Source organism: Sciurus vulgaris (genome assembly GCF_902686455.1).
Source record: "Sciurus vulgaris genome assembly, chromosome: 8".
NCBI lineage: Eukaryota > Metazoa > Chordata > Mammalia > Rodentia > Sciuridae > Sciurus > Sciurus vulgaris.
In genome coordinates, this window is record NC_136468.1 from 95,664,412 (window position 1) to 95,685,579 (window position 21,168).

Below are 21,168 nucleotides of genomic sequence, written 5' to 3' on the forward strand. Positions count from 1 at the left end.
GGAAAAGAAATAAAAGCATAAAGGGAGAGTCTAATCAAATGAGAGAAAAGCTTTGCTAGCTACTCCTTCAACAGAGGAGTAATATCCAGAATACATGAAGAACTCAAAAAACTTAACATCAAAATAATAATAATCATCCAATCAATAAATGGGCAAAATATCTGAATAGACATTTCTCAAAATAAGAAATATAAATGGTCAACAAATATATGGGAAAATGTTCAATATTCACAGCAATCAGGAAAAAGTAAATCAAAATTGCACTAAGATTTCATCTCAGCCCATTTAGAATGGCAGTAATTAAAAATACAAATAACAACTGCTGGTGAAAAAGTGGGGGGAAAAGGCACACTGATACATATTTGGTGGGACTGCAAATTGGTACTATTTTGGAAAGCACTATGAAGATTCCTCAAAAGAATAGGAATGGAACCACTACATAACCCAGTTATTCCACTCCTTGGCATTTACCCAAAAGAACTATAATCAGCATACTATAGTAATAAATGCAGAACAATGTTTATGTCAGCTAATGGAACCAGGGCAGGTGTCCATCAACAAACAAATGCATAAAGAAAATGTGGTATGTATACACAATGTAGTTTTACTCAGTCCTAAAGAAGAATGGAATCATAGCATTTGCTGGTAAATGGATGGACCTGGGGAATATCATTCTAAGTGAAATAAATCAGACTCGAAATGTCAAGGGTTGAATATGTTGTCTCATAGGTGGAAGCTAGGGAAAAAAAAAAGGGAATATCACAAAAACAGAAGGGAGATCTGTGAAGTAGAAGGACCGAGGGGGAGAGAAGAGGGGAGAGAAAAAGCGGGAGAATCAGTGAATAAAATTGACCAAATTATACTATGTGCATGTGTGAATCTATCACAATGAATTCCACTTTATATTTATGTATAACTTAATTTGGTTTTATATGTAACTTGATTTTATATGTAACCAATTAAAAACAGTAAACAAATAGAAGGTAGACCAATAAAATAGGAGAAGGGGACCAGGGTGAGGAAAGAAAGGAGTGAAAAGGGAAGTACAGAGGATTAAGTTGGAGCAAATTATGCTATGTGCATTTATGAATATGTCAAAATGAACCCCATTATTATGTATAAATATAATTCACTAATAAAAAACATAAAAATAACAGTATAGTACTGGCATAAAGACAGACATGTAGACCAATGAAAAAATTTGAGAGCAGCTTAGAAATAAATCCACACACACGACCAAATGGTCTTTGATAATTGTGACAAGATGAAATAATGGAGAACAGTCTCCAACAAACATTGTTAGGAAAACCATATATATCCACATGCAAAAATAAAATAAAATTGAACTATTATCTTACACAATACCCAAAAATCAATGTAAAATGGATTAAAGACTTAGACTTAAGATTTGAAACTATAAAACTCCTACAAGAAAATATAGAAGAAAAATTTCAGGACATTGTTCTTGGCAATATTTTCTTAGATATGACACTAAAAACACATGTAGGAAAAGCAAACAAAGACAAGTGGGAGCACATCAAATTAAAATGCCTCTGTGTAGGAAGGAACACAGAATAGAAAAAAAAGTTGCTAAACATTTATCTGATAAAGGGTTACTCTCCAAAATATATAAGGAACTCCTACATCTCAATGGCAACAAAAGAAGAGGAGAAGGAAGAGGAGGAAGCAGGTAGGGAGAGGGGGAGGGAGGAAGAAGAAAGAAAAAAAAAAAACAATTCAATTACAATACAGGCTATGGACTAAGAACTTGAATAGATATTTCTCCAAAGGTGACGTAGAAATTGCCAAGAGATGCAAATCCAAATCATAATGGCTTATCCCTTATATATGTCAGGGTAGCTATAATAAAAGAAATAACAGCAACAAATGTTGGCAAGGATATGGAGAAAACAGAATCCTTTCACATTACTGTGGAAATGCAAATGTTACAGCTCCTTTGAGAAACAGTACAGAAGTTTATTTAAAATAGAACTACCATAAAATGCAGTAATCACACTTGTGGATATTTATCCAAAAGATGTGAAATTGAGATCTTGAAGAGATAATAACACTCCTAAGTTTATTGCAGCACTATTCACAATAGTCAGGATGTAGAAGCAATACTTAATATTCAGGGACATATGAATAGATAAATAAAATATTACAATGGAATATTATCCATCCTATAAAAAGAATGAAATTTTGTAATATGCGACAGTATAGATTAACCCTGGGGTCATTATGCTAAGTGAAACAAGCCACTTATAAAAGACAAATACTTCATGATTCCACTTATATGAAGTAACTAAAATAGTCAAATTCATAGAATACACCTTTAGGCCATTTCCGTGTCATCTTTGGAGAAATGTATATATGAATTCTTAACCTATTTTGTAATCATGTTGAATGAGAATGAAATGTGAAGTTACTAATTAATTGGAATAAGGTTTCATTTAAGCAAGTGAATAAATTCTAGAGATCAACTACACAACATTGTACTTCTAGTCTATAATACTGTATTTTACATTTTAAAATTGCTAAGAGGGTAGATCTCATGTTCAAAATTCTTACCATGATAAAAAATTTACTATTAGTTATTAATAAAGAAGAAAAGCCATATAATGAACTTAAAACATTTTTAAAAGCCAGTTTTAAAATTTAAAACCCAGTTTTACTGAGATATAATACATACACCATATACTTTCAACCATCACTTTTAATTATAAAAATTACTTTGGTTTATATGAACCAAAAGAAAACTTTCTTAACTTCATAAAGATCATCTGTTCTACATTAACATCAAATGAAACAGTGAGCCACTACAGGTATTTACCTCAGTGCCAGAAACAAAATAAGGAAAAAACTGTTTATGACTGCATTTGAAATTTGTTCTGGATCTTTTAGCCAATATGTAAATTAGGGGGAAAAAAGAAGTATAAAAACTGAAATATATCATTATTTGGATTATAAGATAAGCTTCTTAGAAAATCTGGATATCAATTGAAAATGATAACTAAATAGTAAGTTTGATAATGTGCTGGATACAAAAGTGATACAAATCAAAGAAAATTTCCTATAAACCAGTAATGACAAATTAAAAAATACAAAAAGTTACTATATTCAACAGGAATAAAAGAGGAAATACATATAAACCCATGTGAAAAAACTCCTTAGACTAAGCTTGATAAGAATTACAATAATAACTAACACTGGAATGTTTGTTCTATCAGCAATTATAAGCATTTTACACACATTAATTCCTCAAATATATGAGGCAACCCTGGAAGGTAAATAAATAATAAAATTTCAATATTCATAGATACAGCAATGACAAAATACATGGTGGTCACTCATGGTGGTAAATAATAATTGCCAAAAGTACTATAAAATGTAAAAAAAAATCTAGGCAGAAGCCTATGACACACTGTTAAATAAAAGTAACAAGCTGCAAAATAATATTATTATTCCATTTTTAAACATTATATTTCCATGTGTTTTCTAGAATGATACACATAAAGCTGCTTACAATGAGAACCTCTGTGAAGTAGATCTAAGAGAGGGAATATTTTCTCTTTTTTTAATATATACTGTTTTCCCTGAATGTATTGCTATAAACATGCATTGTATTATATTTGTGATTTGAAGGACTACTCTGTCCATACACACAAAGGCTGTCATTTTCTGGTATGTAAACGATGAAAAAGACTTCGTTTTTCTGAGCTAAGCATCTTCCATTCATTAACCCTCACCAGTCTGTTTTCTTTCACATTCTACCCTCTCAAATACCTAAAGAGAGTTGTCACATACCCCTCAATCTATTATCCAATTAAACATCCCAAGTTCCTTCATGAATTTCTTACATGAGTAGTTATCAGTTTTCAAAATAATGTTTTAGAATGTCAAGAAACATTCCCCTGGCCTCTCTCTGACTAGAACAAAGTCCAGGGGGTCTATTATCACCTTTATTTTGACATGATTTCAACAAATGTTTCTAAGGTCTTAATTAGGTCTTCTGGCAACCACACAAAACTGTTAATTGAAAACGCAGCATGAAGTAAGAGATTCATAGAAATTCTCTGCAAAGTAGTCACAATTTTTTTGTAAATCTAAACTTCTGAAAAATAAAATTAAATGATGTAACTACAGATAAAAAATTTAAATGGAGATAACATTTCCCTCAGAAGGTTCACAATGTACTTTTTGTGTCCTGTAGCAATCTATCTATGTATGACTTCTAAGACATGTTATTTTTTGTTGGCATCTGCTTAGGCCTTGTATTCCAACTTTACTGAAACCACTAAAAATGTGATAAAACAAACTATTTTAACAATAAGTGTATACAAACATTTCATTAATATTCAGAAAAACAATTATACTTTCTTTGAAAGTTAAAAAGAAATAAGTATGAGCAAATTAAATTTTGGATTTAATTCAGGTTAATGACTTCAAATTCTAGTGGTATGTTAAAATAAAATCAATTTAAATTTTGAATTATTTTACAAGTATAAATATCTCCAAAATAAATTTAAATACATAAAGGAAATTTATAAGAAGAGAAGTCTTTTTAAAAAGAAACATCTAAATTGGCTCTTGTATCCTCTTAATTATAATTTTAAAGTAAACTCATTTGAAAAAAAATTTCCATAAGTTATTTAATATTAACCTGATATGTTTAAAAACAACTATGATATAATTACCTTAGATAAGTGTTTGTCGATAAGACACATTTAATATCACGATAAGTCTGTGAATAGAATCAAATCAATGAGACTTTTCTAAAGAACATTGAAATATTTCAAGTGCTCTGATTCATTAATATAAAAACCCCACACTAAAAAGAAGAATTTTTTTAACATTAAAGTGAGTTCTCAGGAATGGTTTAATCCCAGCTCTGCCCTAGGTAAATAACTTTTTTAAATGATAATTTAATTCTATTTAAAAACATGTTAGGTTCCACTTCAGCTCTAAAATTCTAACTTCTATAGTGTGAATAACTAGTTACTAGTATTGTAAGTTTATATTTTTATTGTGCTGGGGAGGATAGTGGGGGGGGGTGTTTTGTTGTCTACAAAGGAATCTGCTTCTTTCATGCATTTTCAGAGACTATTTTATCTTGGCCTCCCAAGAAAAGTAGGAATCAATCAATCAACAATTTATATTCCTATTTTACTCAAAACTCCAGATTATTGTTAAATTAGCTACAAAATAATTGATTCCCCATTTTCTCTTTCAACCAAGTGACAGCCACAGAAGGTTTGAGAGTACTCATTAAAATGTTCCAGATGATGTTGTGGGTGGGAGAAAAGGAAAAATGGAAAGAAAATGTGAAGCCTAAATTTGACCAAAAGAGGCTTTAGTTATTTTATTTAACACAAATAATTTACAGGTAACTTTAAAACTTTCACTCCACAGGATAATTCAAAGATAAATTTGTAGAAAAATACATAGTTGCATGTAGAGTAATTGAAAATTAAATCCAAGTTTAGAATTTTTAACTTTCATCATTCATTCAAGAGTATCCTTTATAGAAAAATGTTTCAAGTTCCACAGACACATAATTGTAATATTAATACAATTTATAAGGCATCAAATGACATAAATGAGATTCTAGTCACATATATAAACAAGTGCCAATTTAATGGGCTATAGATAGATAATATAATGTCATTTATAAGAGTTTAAGATTCAATATTGTCACAGGAAAATTATACCATGCATACCTTTCCTTCTTTCCTGATTTTTTATAAAAGAAAATTTAAATCAACAATATTCCTGAAGGAGCCAGGTGCAGTGGCTGAGGCAGAAGGATTACAAGTTTGAGGCCAGCCTCAGCTAAGTTGCAAGCCCCTGTCTCAAGAAATTGAAAGGACTGAGGATGTATCTAGGTGGCAAAGCCCCCCTGGGTTTAATCCCTGGTACCCAAAATCAAAACACAATATTTCTGAAGTAAGAAGTAAGCCACAGTCAAATAAAGAACTCAAGTGTTTACAAGGAAGGAGAAAGGAGAAAGGAGTGAAATTTTAGTGGTTGCAGGGATGGGTGTGTGTGTGTGTGTGCCCATGTACAGTTTGGGCCGTGATGTCTCTGGGGTAAGTAAAGTGTTCATAAGCTCTTTTAAAAAATACAGTAATAGTAGATATGGCTATGTTTCCCTGATACTGGCTGACCATCCACTCAATAGTTAATTTATGTATTTAGGTGGAGCCCTGTAAAAATGCCACAGTTTGCCATGATGGAATGGAAATAGACTAGTGCAGAAAACCTTCACTCTGCACCAGAGAGGGCCAAGGGAATGGAGTGCATTGAACTTGTTCACATCTAGCCCATTTCTTCTCATTTCTCTGTTCTCACTATTTCTAAGAGGTCCCTAAGGAATTGGAGGAGGGAGGGGGGAACTACAGAAATAAAAAAGGAGATGCCTTTCCAATCAACTATTTCTAGTCTGTGTGAAACAGAGGAATGAGAAATGTGGATGTGGAAACTCCATAGAGAAGGTATGCAATCTGACTTTAGAGAAAACTCCTTTCAAGAGGACCACAGACAGTACTGTGGTAGAGAAATCATGTTATTGTCTTCTGCTTTAAAATATAAAATAAATACATGCTGACTTGTAGCAAAACAACTGGTAAATAAAGATGGTTCAAAATTGCTAAATAAATGGATGTATAACCCAAGGGATCCACTGTCATTAAATAGGCTTTTAGTTAAACCATGCCTAGACCAAAAATGTGCCAGTGGTATTTTAAAGATTATTTCTTTATTATAAAATTATCTTGCTCTGTTGTGAAGACAGTAAAAATGTAGAAAAAGATTTTTAAATGATTATACAAACTCCTCCTGTGTGTCTCTACTCAAAATAGATCAAGACTTCTTTGAATGTGCTTTATATTTGAGAGATACTAAAGGTACACTGTACTTTGATTTCATAGAACATCACAATTGTAATTCTTTAACTTTTTATGTGATAATTTGCTTAATTTTTGCCACTTCCCACTTCATAGAACTGTACAAGACAGGAATGGCTGTGTTTTATTGTCCAGCATACCTACAATGTTAATGTAGGTCTTCATATATAGTAAGAAATTTGATAAAATCTTTTGAAAGACTAAAATACCTTTAATAATGTGCCTTTCTACAACAAAAGTACAATACTATATAAAGACTTGAATAAAATCAATTTAGAGAGGGAAAGAATTCATTCGAAACCTCAGAAGGAACTATGAGAAATTAGCATTAATCTAGTATTACAATCTTTATCTTGAACCCAAAAGCAAGTAATAAAATTTTTTAAAAATACCTTTTTAAAGATAAAATAAGTAATCACCAAAACAACTGGAAGCAATAATGTCTTTGTGTACCTCAATGGAGTCTGAAAAACAGTAAATTATTCAAAGTAGTTATTTTTTTGAATTTTACATTGTTAGTAAAAATCTGTCAAACTGAGTGTGATGATGATATTTCTTAAAGGTAAAATATCTTTGTAATTAGCAGAATATATATTTATCAGCTGTAACATTCTAATGAAAGAATGAAAATTGTAAAAACAGTCAATATTAACTGTTCAAAAAATTTATTGATTAAAACTCTTAATCCTAAGTTAGCTCTGTCCATTCTATTGTCCTTTCTCTTGATTTTATTTTTTTCTTTATTTAATAATATTAAGTTTTAACATATGAGTTTAGTGATGTTTGGGCCACATGTCATTTCCTATACTGCAAGGCTCTGTTATTTTCATTAGTGAAGCTAGAGCTAACAAGGAAGAAAACTATTACTGAAAGTATAAATGAATGAAGAAACATCAGGTAGCTAATTCTCATGACCTGCTCTTGTGATAGGGAGTGATATGCTATAAAACTGAACTATATATTTCTTGAAAGCAAGAACCAGGTCATTTTCCTCTGTAGTCCCACAGCAAACTTCTTCATAGATAATTAGTGAGCAGTAACCATTTATCAATGAAAGGATGACTAGCTGGATGGATAACAGTCTACTGTAAAATTTCATTGCTACATTTACCACTAATTCAGAACTCATAATTATTAGACAAGGACTGATCCAGTGACAATTTCTTGATGATCTGGGAAGAAAAAGATTAAGCCTCAGATAGAGTAATGGATTGGGAGTTCTAGGATGCATTAGAATCCATAAGCTTTGTTTTCTTCATCTGCAAATAAAAGAATTATATTACAGGGTTACTAAGGCTACTTTCCTGCTCTTAATTTTCATGATCTTATAAGGAAACAAATATTTTAAAGTTTAACAATTTGAGCACTTTTTAAAGGCTAATACCATGCACTTTCTATAACTTAAGCATTTTAAAAGATACCTAACACTTAAAATAAATTTTATGTATTTATTAAAAGTTATTAATAATATACCTTTTGGCAATATCCTGTTAAGAACTTTCATAATATTTGTAGTATTTTTAACTTAAGACAGGAACTATTAGTTATTGATTTTATAGGTCATATGGTTAGCAAAGTTATAGTTTAAAGTGATACGGTAAGTAAATTGGGCATTTCTGAGTGAAAATTTAGAGTTTCAGATTAAAGGAAAAACTAAAGAGCAAAAAAACAGAGAAACATTCATACCGCTTGTTCCATAAAGTCAAATTCAGGAGCACAGGTATATACTAAGGTATCGAAATCTGTATACCCTAAGATTCTGGCTGCTATCAGGTCACTCAGGCGAATCTGGAAAAAAATAAAGTAAAATGAATTTAAATTACATCAATAATTATAGTCAGTAATAATTGATTTGAGTCATAAAGTCTACAGAGCAGATAAATCTGAGATACATAGATATGTCTCAAAAAATGCAGTAAGTCAAATGTACTCTGTGTTGACTTATCAAGATAAACTGAAAATAAAAAGAAATATTAAGAGAAAAGAAAATGAGAAACAGGTCAGAAAAAAATAAACAGAGATGATAAAGATAAAATCAGCACTTGTTGGGAAGAAACTACTATGCAGTTAAAATCATAAGATTTTATAATCAGATAATTTATCATTAAAAAAGTTCATTTCACCCAAAAGATTTCATCTTTCACCACACATTATAAATCATAAACAAACTTTCTGTGCACTGTCACTTTCACAAAGCCTCAGATGATGATTATGTTTGATACTTCTTGATAATTTTTAAAACATATATTTGAGCCATTAAATGAGAGTGGTACCTCATAAGAATCAGAACAATTATACATCTACTTAGATTTAGTTACTTGATCTCTTAGGCATTAAAATTATATGCCATAAACAAACCCATTGTGGAGTTCCTATTTTCTAATGATTTACTACATATAGTTGGTGAGACAATTATTTTTGCACTAAATTCTTAGAAGACCAGAAAAAGAAAAATATTTGGCATGTAAAAATATTTGGTTCATTCAAATTATTTGATAGGACATAAATTGTTTTATATCAAGTTTGATAATTATGAGTATTTCTCATTCATTCACTGTTCCTCTTATCGATCAACTAATTTAGAGTTGCTCTTTATTTTTCCAATTCAGAGTTCATCCTGGTGACTAACAATAAGTTAATCAAACCACTAGAATTTCAAGTTTTTCTCACAGCTTCACCTAGAGGAAGATTGAGGACTACCAAGGGAGGATACATGTATTTCTTTTAAGACTTGTAAAGAGATAGGTGACAAAATGGAGCAAGGCAAGAGACAAAATCAGAGACCAACTTAGCTGACAAATAAATAACTTAGAAGGCCTAAACTTTATCATAAAATAATCTACAAGAAGAATCAATAAAACAATAAAAAGAAAGGGTAAAAGGGAGCGTGTCAGACATACCAGACAACAGCAACAACAAATAAAACTAACAAATCACCAGAGCCAGCAACAAATAGCAAATAAATGCTTACATTTAGGAATTTTATTTAACATGAACATGTATGCATGTTTTATCGGATAGAAACAGTAGTTGGCCATTTAGAGAGAAGTACCATAATCACTTGCTTCAGTTAGCATAATTTCAATATTAGAGAGGGCCCTTATTAGAAAGCACCAAGTTAGGTGAATTTCATACATTATGGTATGATATGCTCATGAATGATTATTTCTAAACAGAAAGTGCTAGAACTCAAATGTGATTTTATGCATGTGTTTTGTTCCATAAACTAGCTGGTTAATTAAGTAGGGATTGAGGCCTACAAAAGGGCCTAAGTTATTAGCCTTAAAACACTCATAAATACCACACAAGAGATAAAGCTCTCCAAATAATTTTTAAAACATGAAAAGACTGAGAAACTGTAGCAGTCTCTCTTTATATAACAATTACAGATTTAAAATATCAAATCATATCTTTAGTCCATAATTATCAATAAATAAAACCACATTGAGATTTTTAGTTGTGTATTTTAAAGCTAAGTACAGACTGCAAGTTAATATCTATAATAAAGATAAAAATTATTTAAATGACTGTGTTTTACCTGAAACATTATAAATAACTAAACAAATTATTAGTTTTTTTAGAAGACTAAGTCAGCATTTGCTGATATACCTTTTTTCCTAGCTGATGCAAAGATCATTGATCTGCAGGACTTTATTAATGAATCCATAAATAACTAGTCTAGGGACCTTAAAGATATGGGACTCTGTAAAATGAAGAGATAAGAATAGATCGTTTCAAGGTTTTCATGTAGCTACCTACTTTTGGGAATTTAATGTTTTAATTAGAAAGTACTTACATGGTCTGAAACACCTAAGATTTTAGATGTCAGAAATTTCAAAATGACTGTTCCACACCACCAAATACAACCTTGAATTAGCTAGGAAATAAATAGAAGTCCGGTATTAGAAATAACATTACCCAACTAAAATATTCAATTATAACCATATGTGACATAGAATGAGTTAATCATGTGAGTTGCATTAGTAAAATACATATAGGGGAGCTATTAAAAAAAAAGGATGCCTCTTTAGAAAATTTTAACAGCAAGGAATTGAAACTGATGACATTGCTACAAATACACAACACTAGAGCACTATATATCCTAAATCTAAAGGAAATTGTAAAAGGTTCTATTTTGGGCTGGGGATATAACTCAGTTGGTAGAGTGCTTGCCTCGCAAACACAAGGCCCTGGATTCAATCCCCAACACCACAAAAGAAAAAGTTATATTTTTCAAAATTTGTTAAGACTGTGGTTATGCATTTACTTCCAATTATTATTACTCAGTTAAAATCCATTTTTCAAAACACAAAAAGTTCTTTACTCAGTTTTGTAGAAATGCATGAGTCCCTCTTCAAGAAAGGAAAATTTGAAATTTGAAAATTGAAGTTTTCACTTTTAGAAGAGAAATGTACACTAAAACAGACAAGGAGGTTCTTATTGTTATTAAGTTTTTGTCTAGCCTTGATTAAAAACGGACTCAGGGTAGCCTGAGGAAAATTATAGCAGCTTAAATCCAAATCTCTCCACATATCAACAAGGAGAATAGTACAACTGCAAATACCAAAAACAACAGTACAAACTTCAAACTACCTATAAATGGAAAAGGAAACAACAAAAAGCAGAGTTGCACCTCATATTCCTGACATAAACCTTTGCAGAAAATGAGGGAAGACCCATAAAGCTACACAGAAAAGAAAAGAGAGAAGTGAGGGGTCAAAACTGAACTCAAGGGGCTGGGGAGATAGCTCAGCTGATAGAGTGCTTGCCTCGCAAGCACAAGGCCCTGAGTTCGATCCCCAGTACCGCAAAAAAAAAAAAAAAAAAACTGAACTCAAATACCCTGGGAAAGAGAAAAGCTCTGGAAAACTGAAGACAGACTACAGAGCTGGGTAAATGGTTTAGATATCAGAAAGACATTCCTTTGGGATAGAAGACGATAAACAGGAAGAAAAACCCTTTAACCCTTTGGAAAACACATGGAGAAGGTAACAGGAAGTAGGAAGAGAAATCTTAGTATTCAGCAGAATAAATAGAACCAAAATATAAAAAGATGATCAGCCACAGCTGCTATCACAAGGGGTTGTGGGAGAGGCAGAGAGAGAGAGGAAGAAAGAAAAAGAAAAAAAGTAAAGAGAGAAGGAAAAGTTATATTTACTGAAAAAAAGCACACTATATTGATAGAATTAGTTGCACTTGGACTAGAAAACACCAACCCTGTCTACAAAATAATTAGATAAAAGATGCCTATTTATCTGTATAAAGCTTCATAAGAAGTTAACAAATATCAGACTCAAATATTTTAGCTGGTGAAATTCACACCACAAAGCAACACAAAGTTCACAATGCAGAAGAAAAACACTATGCAGAAATAAGACCTGAATTAAATATCTTCAGACAATCAGATAAATATTCAAAAATATAAATATCTAAAAAGCAGCTTAAACAAGAAATTTAAAAACTTAAGAATATAAATAAGAAAACAAAAATAATTAAACACTGGAAAGGGATGGAAGAAAAGGAGAATAGCAGAAAAGGAAGACTATTTAAAAATGACTGAAGGATTCAAACAAAAATCTAATAAGGACATTTTTTTAGGCAATAAAATAATCAAAGAATGAAAATGAGATCAGAAAAGAGTAAAAAAGATCAGAGGAAGTTGTTGAACTAGAAGACAGGGACATATATGTGTAGCTCCTGAAAAAGAAAAATAAAGCAATGAATCACAGTGCTGATATTTTAAACTATAATTTTTCCACAAGTAAGACAACCTGAATATACATTTGAAAAGGATGCAATGAGTACTAGGAAAATTGAATTTGTATGGTAAACTAACTCAAGACATATTCCAGTAATCTATTTTAAAATGGAAAAAAAATTCCTCTGACTCTCCTGGCAAAAGATTTTGGCTAGCATTAAACTGATTAAAAGAAACATATAGCCAGGCACACTTGTGCAATCCTACAATCCCAGCTACTTGGGAGGCTGAGGAAGGAGGATCCCATGTTTGAGGTCAGCTTCAGCAACTTAGCAAGACCCTGTCTCACAAAATAAAAGAGTCTGGGGATATAGCTCAGGGGTAGCATACTTTTAAATTCAAAGTACAGTACTTTGCCACCACACACACACATACAGAAAATATACTAAACAAAGCAACAGTGTAGCAGCATTTCAAGAAACTCCAGAAAGTTTGTGAACCAAGGACTTCATATACAACCAATCTGTAATTCAAGTATAAAGGTTAAAGAAAAATAGTTTAATGCAATAATTGCAAAAGTAATATTAACTTTCCTAGTAAGAAAGTTTAAAATGAAGGAGAATAATACAGAGAAATAAAGTAAATATAATAAAACAGAGATATAAGAAAGATTTTCAAATGTGAAACCCAACTCATGCTATAAAGAAAACATCCTAAAACTGCTTAAGAAAAGTGAAAAACAGAAGGGTAGCAGGAGTACCAAGTAAATGATGTCCATGTTAGAAACCCAGGGAGACATGTAAAGCCGTGGCCAGAAGAAAAGTCACGGTTTCAAAAACATATCCATAAAAATTAAAGAGTAAAAATAAATTAACTAAACCCTTATCTAAGCATTCTAGATTAAGAAATAACAAAATAAAAGAAAACATGAGAGAAGATTCTCATGAGTAGAAATCATATTATATTTATGAATATATGTTGCTCTTTATTTCTTACTAATTTTCTAAGTTCCCTTCTCTCATCATTTCCTTTCTGTTCCAAGAATTTCAATTAATTTGTTTCTCTGCAAGCAGTGAATTCTCTTCATTTTCCTTGATGGTCTTCATTTCTGCTTTGTTCCCGAAAAGGGTCACCTTTAAATGTAAGTACAATTCTTGGTTGACACGTCTATCAGCTCTTCACAAATGCTGTGTCACCTCCTGGCCTCCATGGTTTCAGGTGAGTCCACTGTAATTCAGACCAGTTTGCCTTTATAGCTAATGTGCCATTTCTTTCAACTTGTCTTCAGGAATTTTTCTTTGTGTTTAGTTTTCAGAAGTTTACTTATAGTGCATCATGGCATGGATTTCATTGGGTTTACCCTACATGGAATTTGCCCAGTTTGATTCTGTAAGCTTTGTCTTTTGCCAAATTTGGGAAATTTTCAAGCATTACTTCTTCAAATACTTTTCAGTCCCCATCATTTCCCATTTTTGCCACAATTTTGATGATCCAAATATTAGACCTTTTTTTTTATTGTCCTCAACAGATTCCTGAGGTTCTGATATTTTCTTCCAGTTTGTTTTCCCTCCACTTAGATTGGGTAATTTCTATTGCTTTATCTTCAAGTGCACTGATTGCTTCCTGTTATGTTTGCTCTGCTATCAAACCCGTTCACTGTTTTTAAATTTGTTATTGTATTTTTCAGTTCTATAATTCCCCAGTTGTGTCTTTTATTTAAAAGAAAGTTTTTGTATTTTGGTGAAATTTTCTAAGCTTTTCATTTGTTTCTAGAGTATTTAAAATTTCTCAGTGAAGTATTTTTGTGATGACGACTTTAAAATCCTTACCAAATAATCCCCAACATCCATTATCCAAACTCTTTCCCTCTCCCTCCCTCCCCACATCCCTGAGCAGCCTCTAGTGATCACTAATATATGTTTCAACCCACTATTTTTTAACATTCACATATGAGAGAGAACATGCAGTGTTTGTCTTTATGGGTCTGACTTCTTTCACTGAACATAATTATCCTCCAATTACATCTATTTTGCTGCAAATGATAGGCTGCATAATATTCCACTGTGTATACATAACACATTTTCTTTGTCTATTCATTCACTGATAGGCATCTGGATTGATTCAGATGCTATTGAGGATAGTGCAGCAATAAACATGAGCATGCGGGTGTCTCTTTGAAATGCTGAAACCATTTCCTACGGATATATACCCAGAAATGGGATAGCTAGGTAGAATAAGTGCTAGTGTTCTATAGTACTGTGACTACAATTCACAATAAACTATTGTATATTTTATTGATAACTATAAAAAGAGGGGGATGAAGCCTCCTGATACAATGTCATGATAAGGAGATTGAAATGTCACTTGCTTTGATTTGATCAGTACACATTATATATCTGTATTGAATTATCACACCCCATAAAATGAACAATTTAAATAACTGGCAAAAAGAAATATACATATTTCCAAAAAAACATATTTCTATTCATCTCAATGTTGACATATGTTATTCCCCTCTCATTCAACTTGTTATTTTTCTTATTCATGCTATAATGAGTGGCTTTCTATTGTGTTTGGTTTACTCTAGGTATTATATGAGAGACTGTGAGTCCTATTTTAATGTTCTATGTTAGTAGATAGTCACCTTGTTTAGGTTTAGCATGAAATTTCCAAGCTTTTTTTGTATACTATTGTTACAATGCCAATTTGTTTTTGAGAGTCTTTGCAGTGCTATTCTGATAGGTTTAATTCACCTGGTGCCCTTGTTGGCTTCATTTCAGTCCCCACTTATGCTGCCCATAGGAAAGAATACACTTCTCCAGTACTCTTGCCATTAGATGGAAGGTTGAAGACACCAGGTTTGTGGGGGGCAAAGAGTGCTTTCCTGGCTGGCTTACTGTTAGTACTGCTCCTGTCCAATCCCTGCTGGTGCCACTGAGGCTTTCCACTGACCCTGGGGTGGGAGAAATAGGAGATGCCAGACCCTGGGTCTATTCTGAGAGTCCCTTCCTCTACCTCTGTCCTCCAGTACTGATATTGTTCCTGCTCCAACTCTGCCACTGTCCTGGTGGAGGAAAACAACTACCAAACCAGAAGACTGCTACTGGGTAAGGTCCAAGAGATGTTGGGCCCAGACTGTCTTCTGCCACTGCATTGAGTTTCAAGAGATAAACTGTTGTGTTTTTGATTCTGTGATCCCTAGCTAATCTGCGTGTCTATACTGCTGGACTAGCAATGGAGATATAGTTATAAAATCATGAATTCATATACATATACACAAATGTATACATGCATGCACATACATGTACATATTGCTAAAGGCCTAGAAGTAAGAACACTCTGGTAACAATGAGAACATCTACCACTCAGGTCTTGATTTCTATCTACCCTTCTCCACCAAAAGGAACCACAATTGATTCTAGGTTTGGGGCAAGAAAAATACAAGATGAGCCTGAAGCATCTTATTAAGTTAGAATGTAAGCAAGCATCCAAAGACTTGGGAGGGCAGGTCAAAGAAACAAAGATCCAGCATGAAACCATTTATGATGGCACAATGGTATTTGTGCATAATGTGAATTTTCCCTATGTAAATAACAAAGTATTCCAGCATCATTCATTGAAAATGACCTGCAAGTCAATCTTATTCAAATTCCTTGGAATCTAAATATCACCTGGGGAGAACTGACATTATATGGCGATTACCTACACATAAATGTGGTTTATTTTTCTATTTAGTAGGATATTATTTACGTCTTACGAATGTAAACATGTTTCACCATGGCAAATGCTGTCATATTTTGTTAGCTTTACTCAAATACTATGTATTTTCTTCCTAACATGTAAACATTATTTTCAAAAGTATGTTTTCTGTTTGTTGCCAACATTTCTATACTCAGACTTTTGTTTTTTTGATATTCTTGAGTTTATAGCTTAGCTAATTCTTATTGTTCCAAGTGTATTGCTGAAAATGTAGTAGAAAATGTAGTTAAGTAAAAAAAATTCCTTTAAGTACAGCTTTGGCAGAATTCCCTAAATGTCCCAGGGTATTGTTCTACTTGTTATTTTTCAATAATTTATAATTAAATTTTTGATTTTCTCTTGATTTATCAAATTGCCTAATTTTTCTGAAGTAAAAAATATCATTTATTAGAAGTCTCATGTCATCCAACAACTTAGTGGACAAATCTTTCTATATTTTCACCAAAAGGGACAAGAAAATGCCTCCAGAAAGCAGAAATGGGCAATTCATTGCACTTTGTTCTTTGGAATTCTGTGGAGAATCATCTACCATCTACCTCTTCATCTTACTAAACATTTTCAGTTTCATTTTTATATATATAAAAGGTAAACATACAGCTTTTTAATATGGAAGGTTTTTTTTTTTAATAGGAATACACTGAAGACCCAATGAGAATAAATGCCATCTGAGGACTATTTTCTACCTTGGATAGTAGCTATTGAGTTGAAAGAAACTGTGTTAAAAAAAACTGACACTTACCCAAAAGTTGAGTTCAGAAACTCCCAATTTTTGAATTTGATTTTTCTTTAAAATTATCACCTAAAATACACATGACAGGAAATAAAATTAACAATGGTATTTTATATGAAAGGTACATTTCAAAAACTACAAAGACAGACTCTTCCATTTCAACTACTACCAGCCATTTTCCTCCTTAACTGTTGACTTTTCAAATTTTGGACATCACATTGCTAAATGTGGTAAATATTTGCCTCTTGAATCAAGTTCATTCCTCAATGATTTATGATGGGTTTTTTCTGCAGGCTACAAATATCTGCAAAGGTAGCAGATGTGTGGACATCACCACTTTGTACTGATGAAAAAATATGACACAATGTTGAAAACAGCAAGAATATATTTTTGTGGGGAAGGAGAAAGTGAAAGGATTCATTACCATGAGGAAAAAAGGTGCAGGAAACAGAAATGTTAAAATCTGCAAGCAATCTCAAAGTCATCTGCATATGGCAAAGTGCTATATTTTGGCAATACTGTGGATGGTATCATATTTGATCAATGTGGAAATGGAAAGTAGCAGAGAATATTCCAGATTCAGGGTTATGTATATAAAAAGTGTGACTAAAAGTAATACAACTGACCACTGAACACATATCCACATAAGTGTCATTCTGTGAGAGTTATGTGAGGAGATTATACACTTATCCTAATTATGCTGCCATTGCTCAGATAGTTTGGAACTCCACTTTCTAAACTGCCTTCAGAGATGAGATAATTGTAAGTGCAAGAAAATTGGCCCTATTATTTTATTCTCAAACCATATTTTGATCAAAATCTAAATTACCAAGCTTAATCACTCATTTTGGTCACAAGAATTTGGTTATTTTCAAAAATCAAATCCAAACTTGAGAGATGAAGATTTGACACCACTGAGAATATGAAAAGAATGTGCCAAAAATCTGAAGACGCTTTAAGGAGTTCAAGAAATGATTCAGGCAAAAGCAATGTCATTTTAGTAAGTACTTAGTCTACTAAAATGACTTAAGGAAAGATAAGCCATTTTCATCATAAATTGTGGGATATTTTAAACGTAAGTCTCATTACCTTATATACTCATTTTTAAAGTATTGACTTGTATACTGCTTGAAGCAGGGAAACTGTACTATACTATTTTTCAAGGATGAGACTGTACTGTACTATTTTTCAAGGACGAGATACAGAAAAAGCTTTATTTGGGAAGAAAAGGGTCCTATTTATTTTCCTATGCTTATAATAGATAGAAAATCTTGCTATTTGATGGATGAAAGATAAAAAAACTTCATGAACTTAACAATACTTACCCATGACATTAACAAAGATGAAGAATAATAAGAAGATAAGTACATTGGATTTCCAAACATCAAAATGAAACAAAGGCAAACTGAAGCCTGAAAAATGAAAAAAAATAAAAAATAAATATATGTTTTATAGTACATGTGTAGTATAATGCAAACTTTAGAGGCAAACAGTCATTTCTAATGCAAATTTTATTTGTACAAAGAACATTAATAGATCTTGGCCAAATTATAATTATAATAGAATTTTAAGTCACTACAAGGTTCTAAGTATTACACTTCAAGATCATAATATCTATATAGCATGATGTATTTTATTTTATATCTGCTACTTGGATAAAAAATTAACTATTATTTCTATTGCTTCAATAATAAAATAACATGAGAGACTTAAATAATAAATACTAGTTTATTATTTTGGCAAATATTAGTTTCCCTAATCTTATTTTTGTTGGATTACTATATAATTTGCATCACTTATGAAGCTTTATTCTTGTTTTGTTTTTAAGGAAAATACATTTGGGAACTAAGATAAAAACAAAACTCCAACAATATAAAATTTCAGTTGCAAAGTGTCATAGTCATGCAAAGTTTCAAAAATCTCAGGTATTAGGGAGAAAGGCGATTTAAAAAGTGGTGACAATAATAAAACAAAATTAAAAATAAGTTTTAGAAATCACAACACATCTACAGTTTAGTTGAAAGTATAATCTCCTATAATACAGGATTTGTAACATTTCCAATTTTCCTTCTAGATGCCATCAACATCATATGTATTAAATACTTCCAAAAGGTAGTACTCCATAAAACAGAATTATTCTTGTTTTATACTCTGAGAACTTATTTTAATATTTGACTTATAAATATTTAAAATGTTACCATATTCATATAAATGATCTTCCGAAATTTGCTTGGCTCAATGTACCCCACAACATACATTGGAAATAATGAGGCTATCTAAAATAAAAATATAAAAATGCAAAAGTGAAAAAATTATAGTAAACAAATATTTCACTGTTCATAGGCAAAGTAAATATAAGAGGGAGATCTATTTCTCATAACGATAGACAAAGTAATTTCAACTCTTTCAACTGAGAACTAGAATAGCTAAGAAAAACTATAAATATAAATATGAATATACATATAAGCAAATGTAAAAATATAAAAAAAAATGTGTGAAAACCATAGGTTATTAACAAGGCAAATTACAAATTAGTAAAATAAAACCAGGAAAAAAGATATAAATCTATAGTAATGAGCATGACATTTTGGGTTCCTTTTATCTCAGTTCCAACAGAGGTAGACGCTGTCAGTTGAGATGAAACTGAGAGCAGTATGCTATGCGTGCATTTCAGGCAGAATGCACAGCAGGGCACACCAAGGAAGAGATGCCTAGTAAACTCCCAGACTTTGGTCTAAGAGTGAGCCAGAAATCAAGTAGTCCTCAGAAAGACTGAAACCCACCTTTGCATCATCACAATCTAACTGTATCAAACTATTTCAGGATTTTTAGTGTCTTACTTTACCTGCTCGAAGCAAATTTAATCTTGTCTGGAGAAAGTACATATCAACTTAGCCTTAATTTAACTCTACATCATATCAAAAAGTGTCAAGCATAAGAGGAGCTAAGAAATTATCACAAAAACTATACAAAAAGGTCTGCAAAGAATCTAGATGAGGCATCAGTAAACTTGTCATGTAAACAGCCAAATAGCAAACGTGTTATACTTTATGGGGTACATATGGACCCTGTTGTACAGATTTCTTTTTTGTTTTTAAATTTTTTCAACAACACTTTAGAAATATAAAAACAATTCTTAGCTTGTGAATCACTCAAAAACATGTCTGGCATCATCAAACACAAGCTTAAATTATGCTTGACATGTTCAAAGAAATAACAGAGAGGACTAAAATTTCCAGGAGGGTGCAAGTCATTTAAAATGTGGGGGGAACCAAACTGCCTGAGCACCATGGTATACACCCATAATCCCAGCTACTCAGGAGGCTAAGGAAGGAAGATCACAAGTTCAAGGTCAGACTGGGTAACTTAATCCTGCCTAAAAATAAAAATTAAAAAATTAAAAATGGCTGGGGATGTAGCTCAGTGGTAGAGCACCCTTGGGTTCAACCAGCAGTACCACACAAAAACAAAACTAAAAAGAAGCAAATTGAAATTTAAAAATAATATTAAAATAATCAATATTAAGAAGTTAACAAATGAGTTTAAAAACAGGATAAACACAGCCAAACAAAAAACTGCGTGAACCAGAAGATGGATCAGAAGAAGACATCTGGAAAGAAGCACAAAATAAAAGAACAAGAAATTTACCTGAATACAAGCATAAAGATCAGTTATGTTATACTTTCCATTTTAAGAAGAGAGGAGGGAATTTGGCAAAATCTGTACTTAAAGGAATTATAGCAAAGAACTTCCCCAAGTTTATATGCAATACCAAGCAATGATTTGTGAAGTATCACAAATTCCCAAGAAAGAATAAAGATAAAACAAAACAAATCCCCTCCACATCCTGAGCACAGAGACATATCACTGTAAAAACTGCATCAAAGCAACAGTGAAGAGAAAACTCTCAAGAACTACTGGAAACTAACATACTAAAAAGCTACAGTAACCAAGATAGAATAGTCAAATTGATCAATGGAACAAAACAGAGAGTCTAGAAATAAATCCACACAATGGCAGGTAGCTAAGCTTTGAAGAGAAAGGACAGTCTTTTCAGCAAAGGGTACTGGAACAAT

At 31.9% G+C, this 21,168-nt stretch overlaps 1 protein-coding gene across 3 annotated transcripts in view; it reads right to left on the reverse strand.

Moving 5' to 3' along the window:
* Positions 1 to 21,168, reverse strand: part of DPY19L2 (dpy-19 like 2) — an 82,888-nt gene that overhangs the window by 22,336 nt on the left and 39,384 nt on the right. For all 3 annotated transcript variants that reach the window (XM_079149871.1, XM_079149870.1, XM_079149869.1), the window contains exons 10-16: positions 19,291 to 19,368; positions 18,418 to 18,504; positions 17,102 to 17,161; positions 10,702 to 10,782; positions 8,592 to 8,693; positions 7,298 to 7,369; positions 4,698 to 4,744 (exon numbers count right to left, since the gene is read on the reverse strand). In XM_079149871.1, coding sequence (XP_079005997.1) covers positions 4,698 to 4,744; positions 7,298 to 7,369; positions 8,592 to 8,693; positions 10,702 to 10,782; positions 17,102 to 17,161; positions 18,418 to 18,504; positions 19,291 to 19,368 — 527 coding nt within the window. The remainder of the gene's footprint in view (positions 1 to 4,697; positions 4,745 to 7,297; positions 7,370 to 8,591; positions 8,694 to 10,701; positions 10,783 to 17,101; positions 17,162 to 18,417; positions 18,505 to 19,290; positions 19,369 to 21,168) is intronic.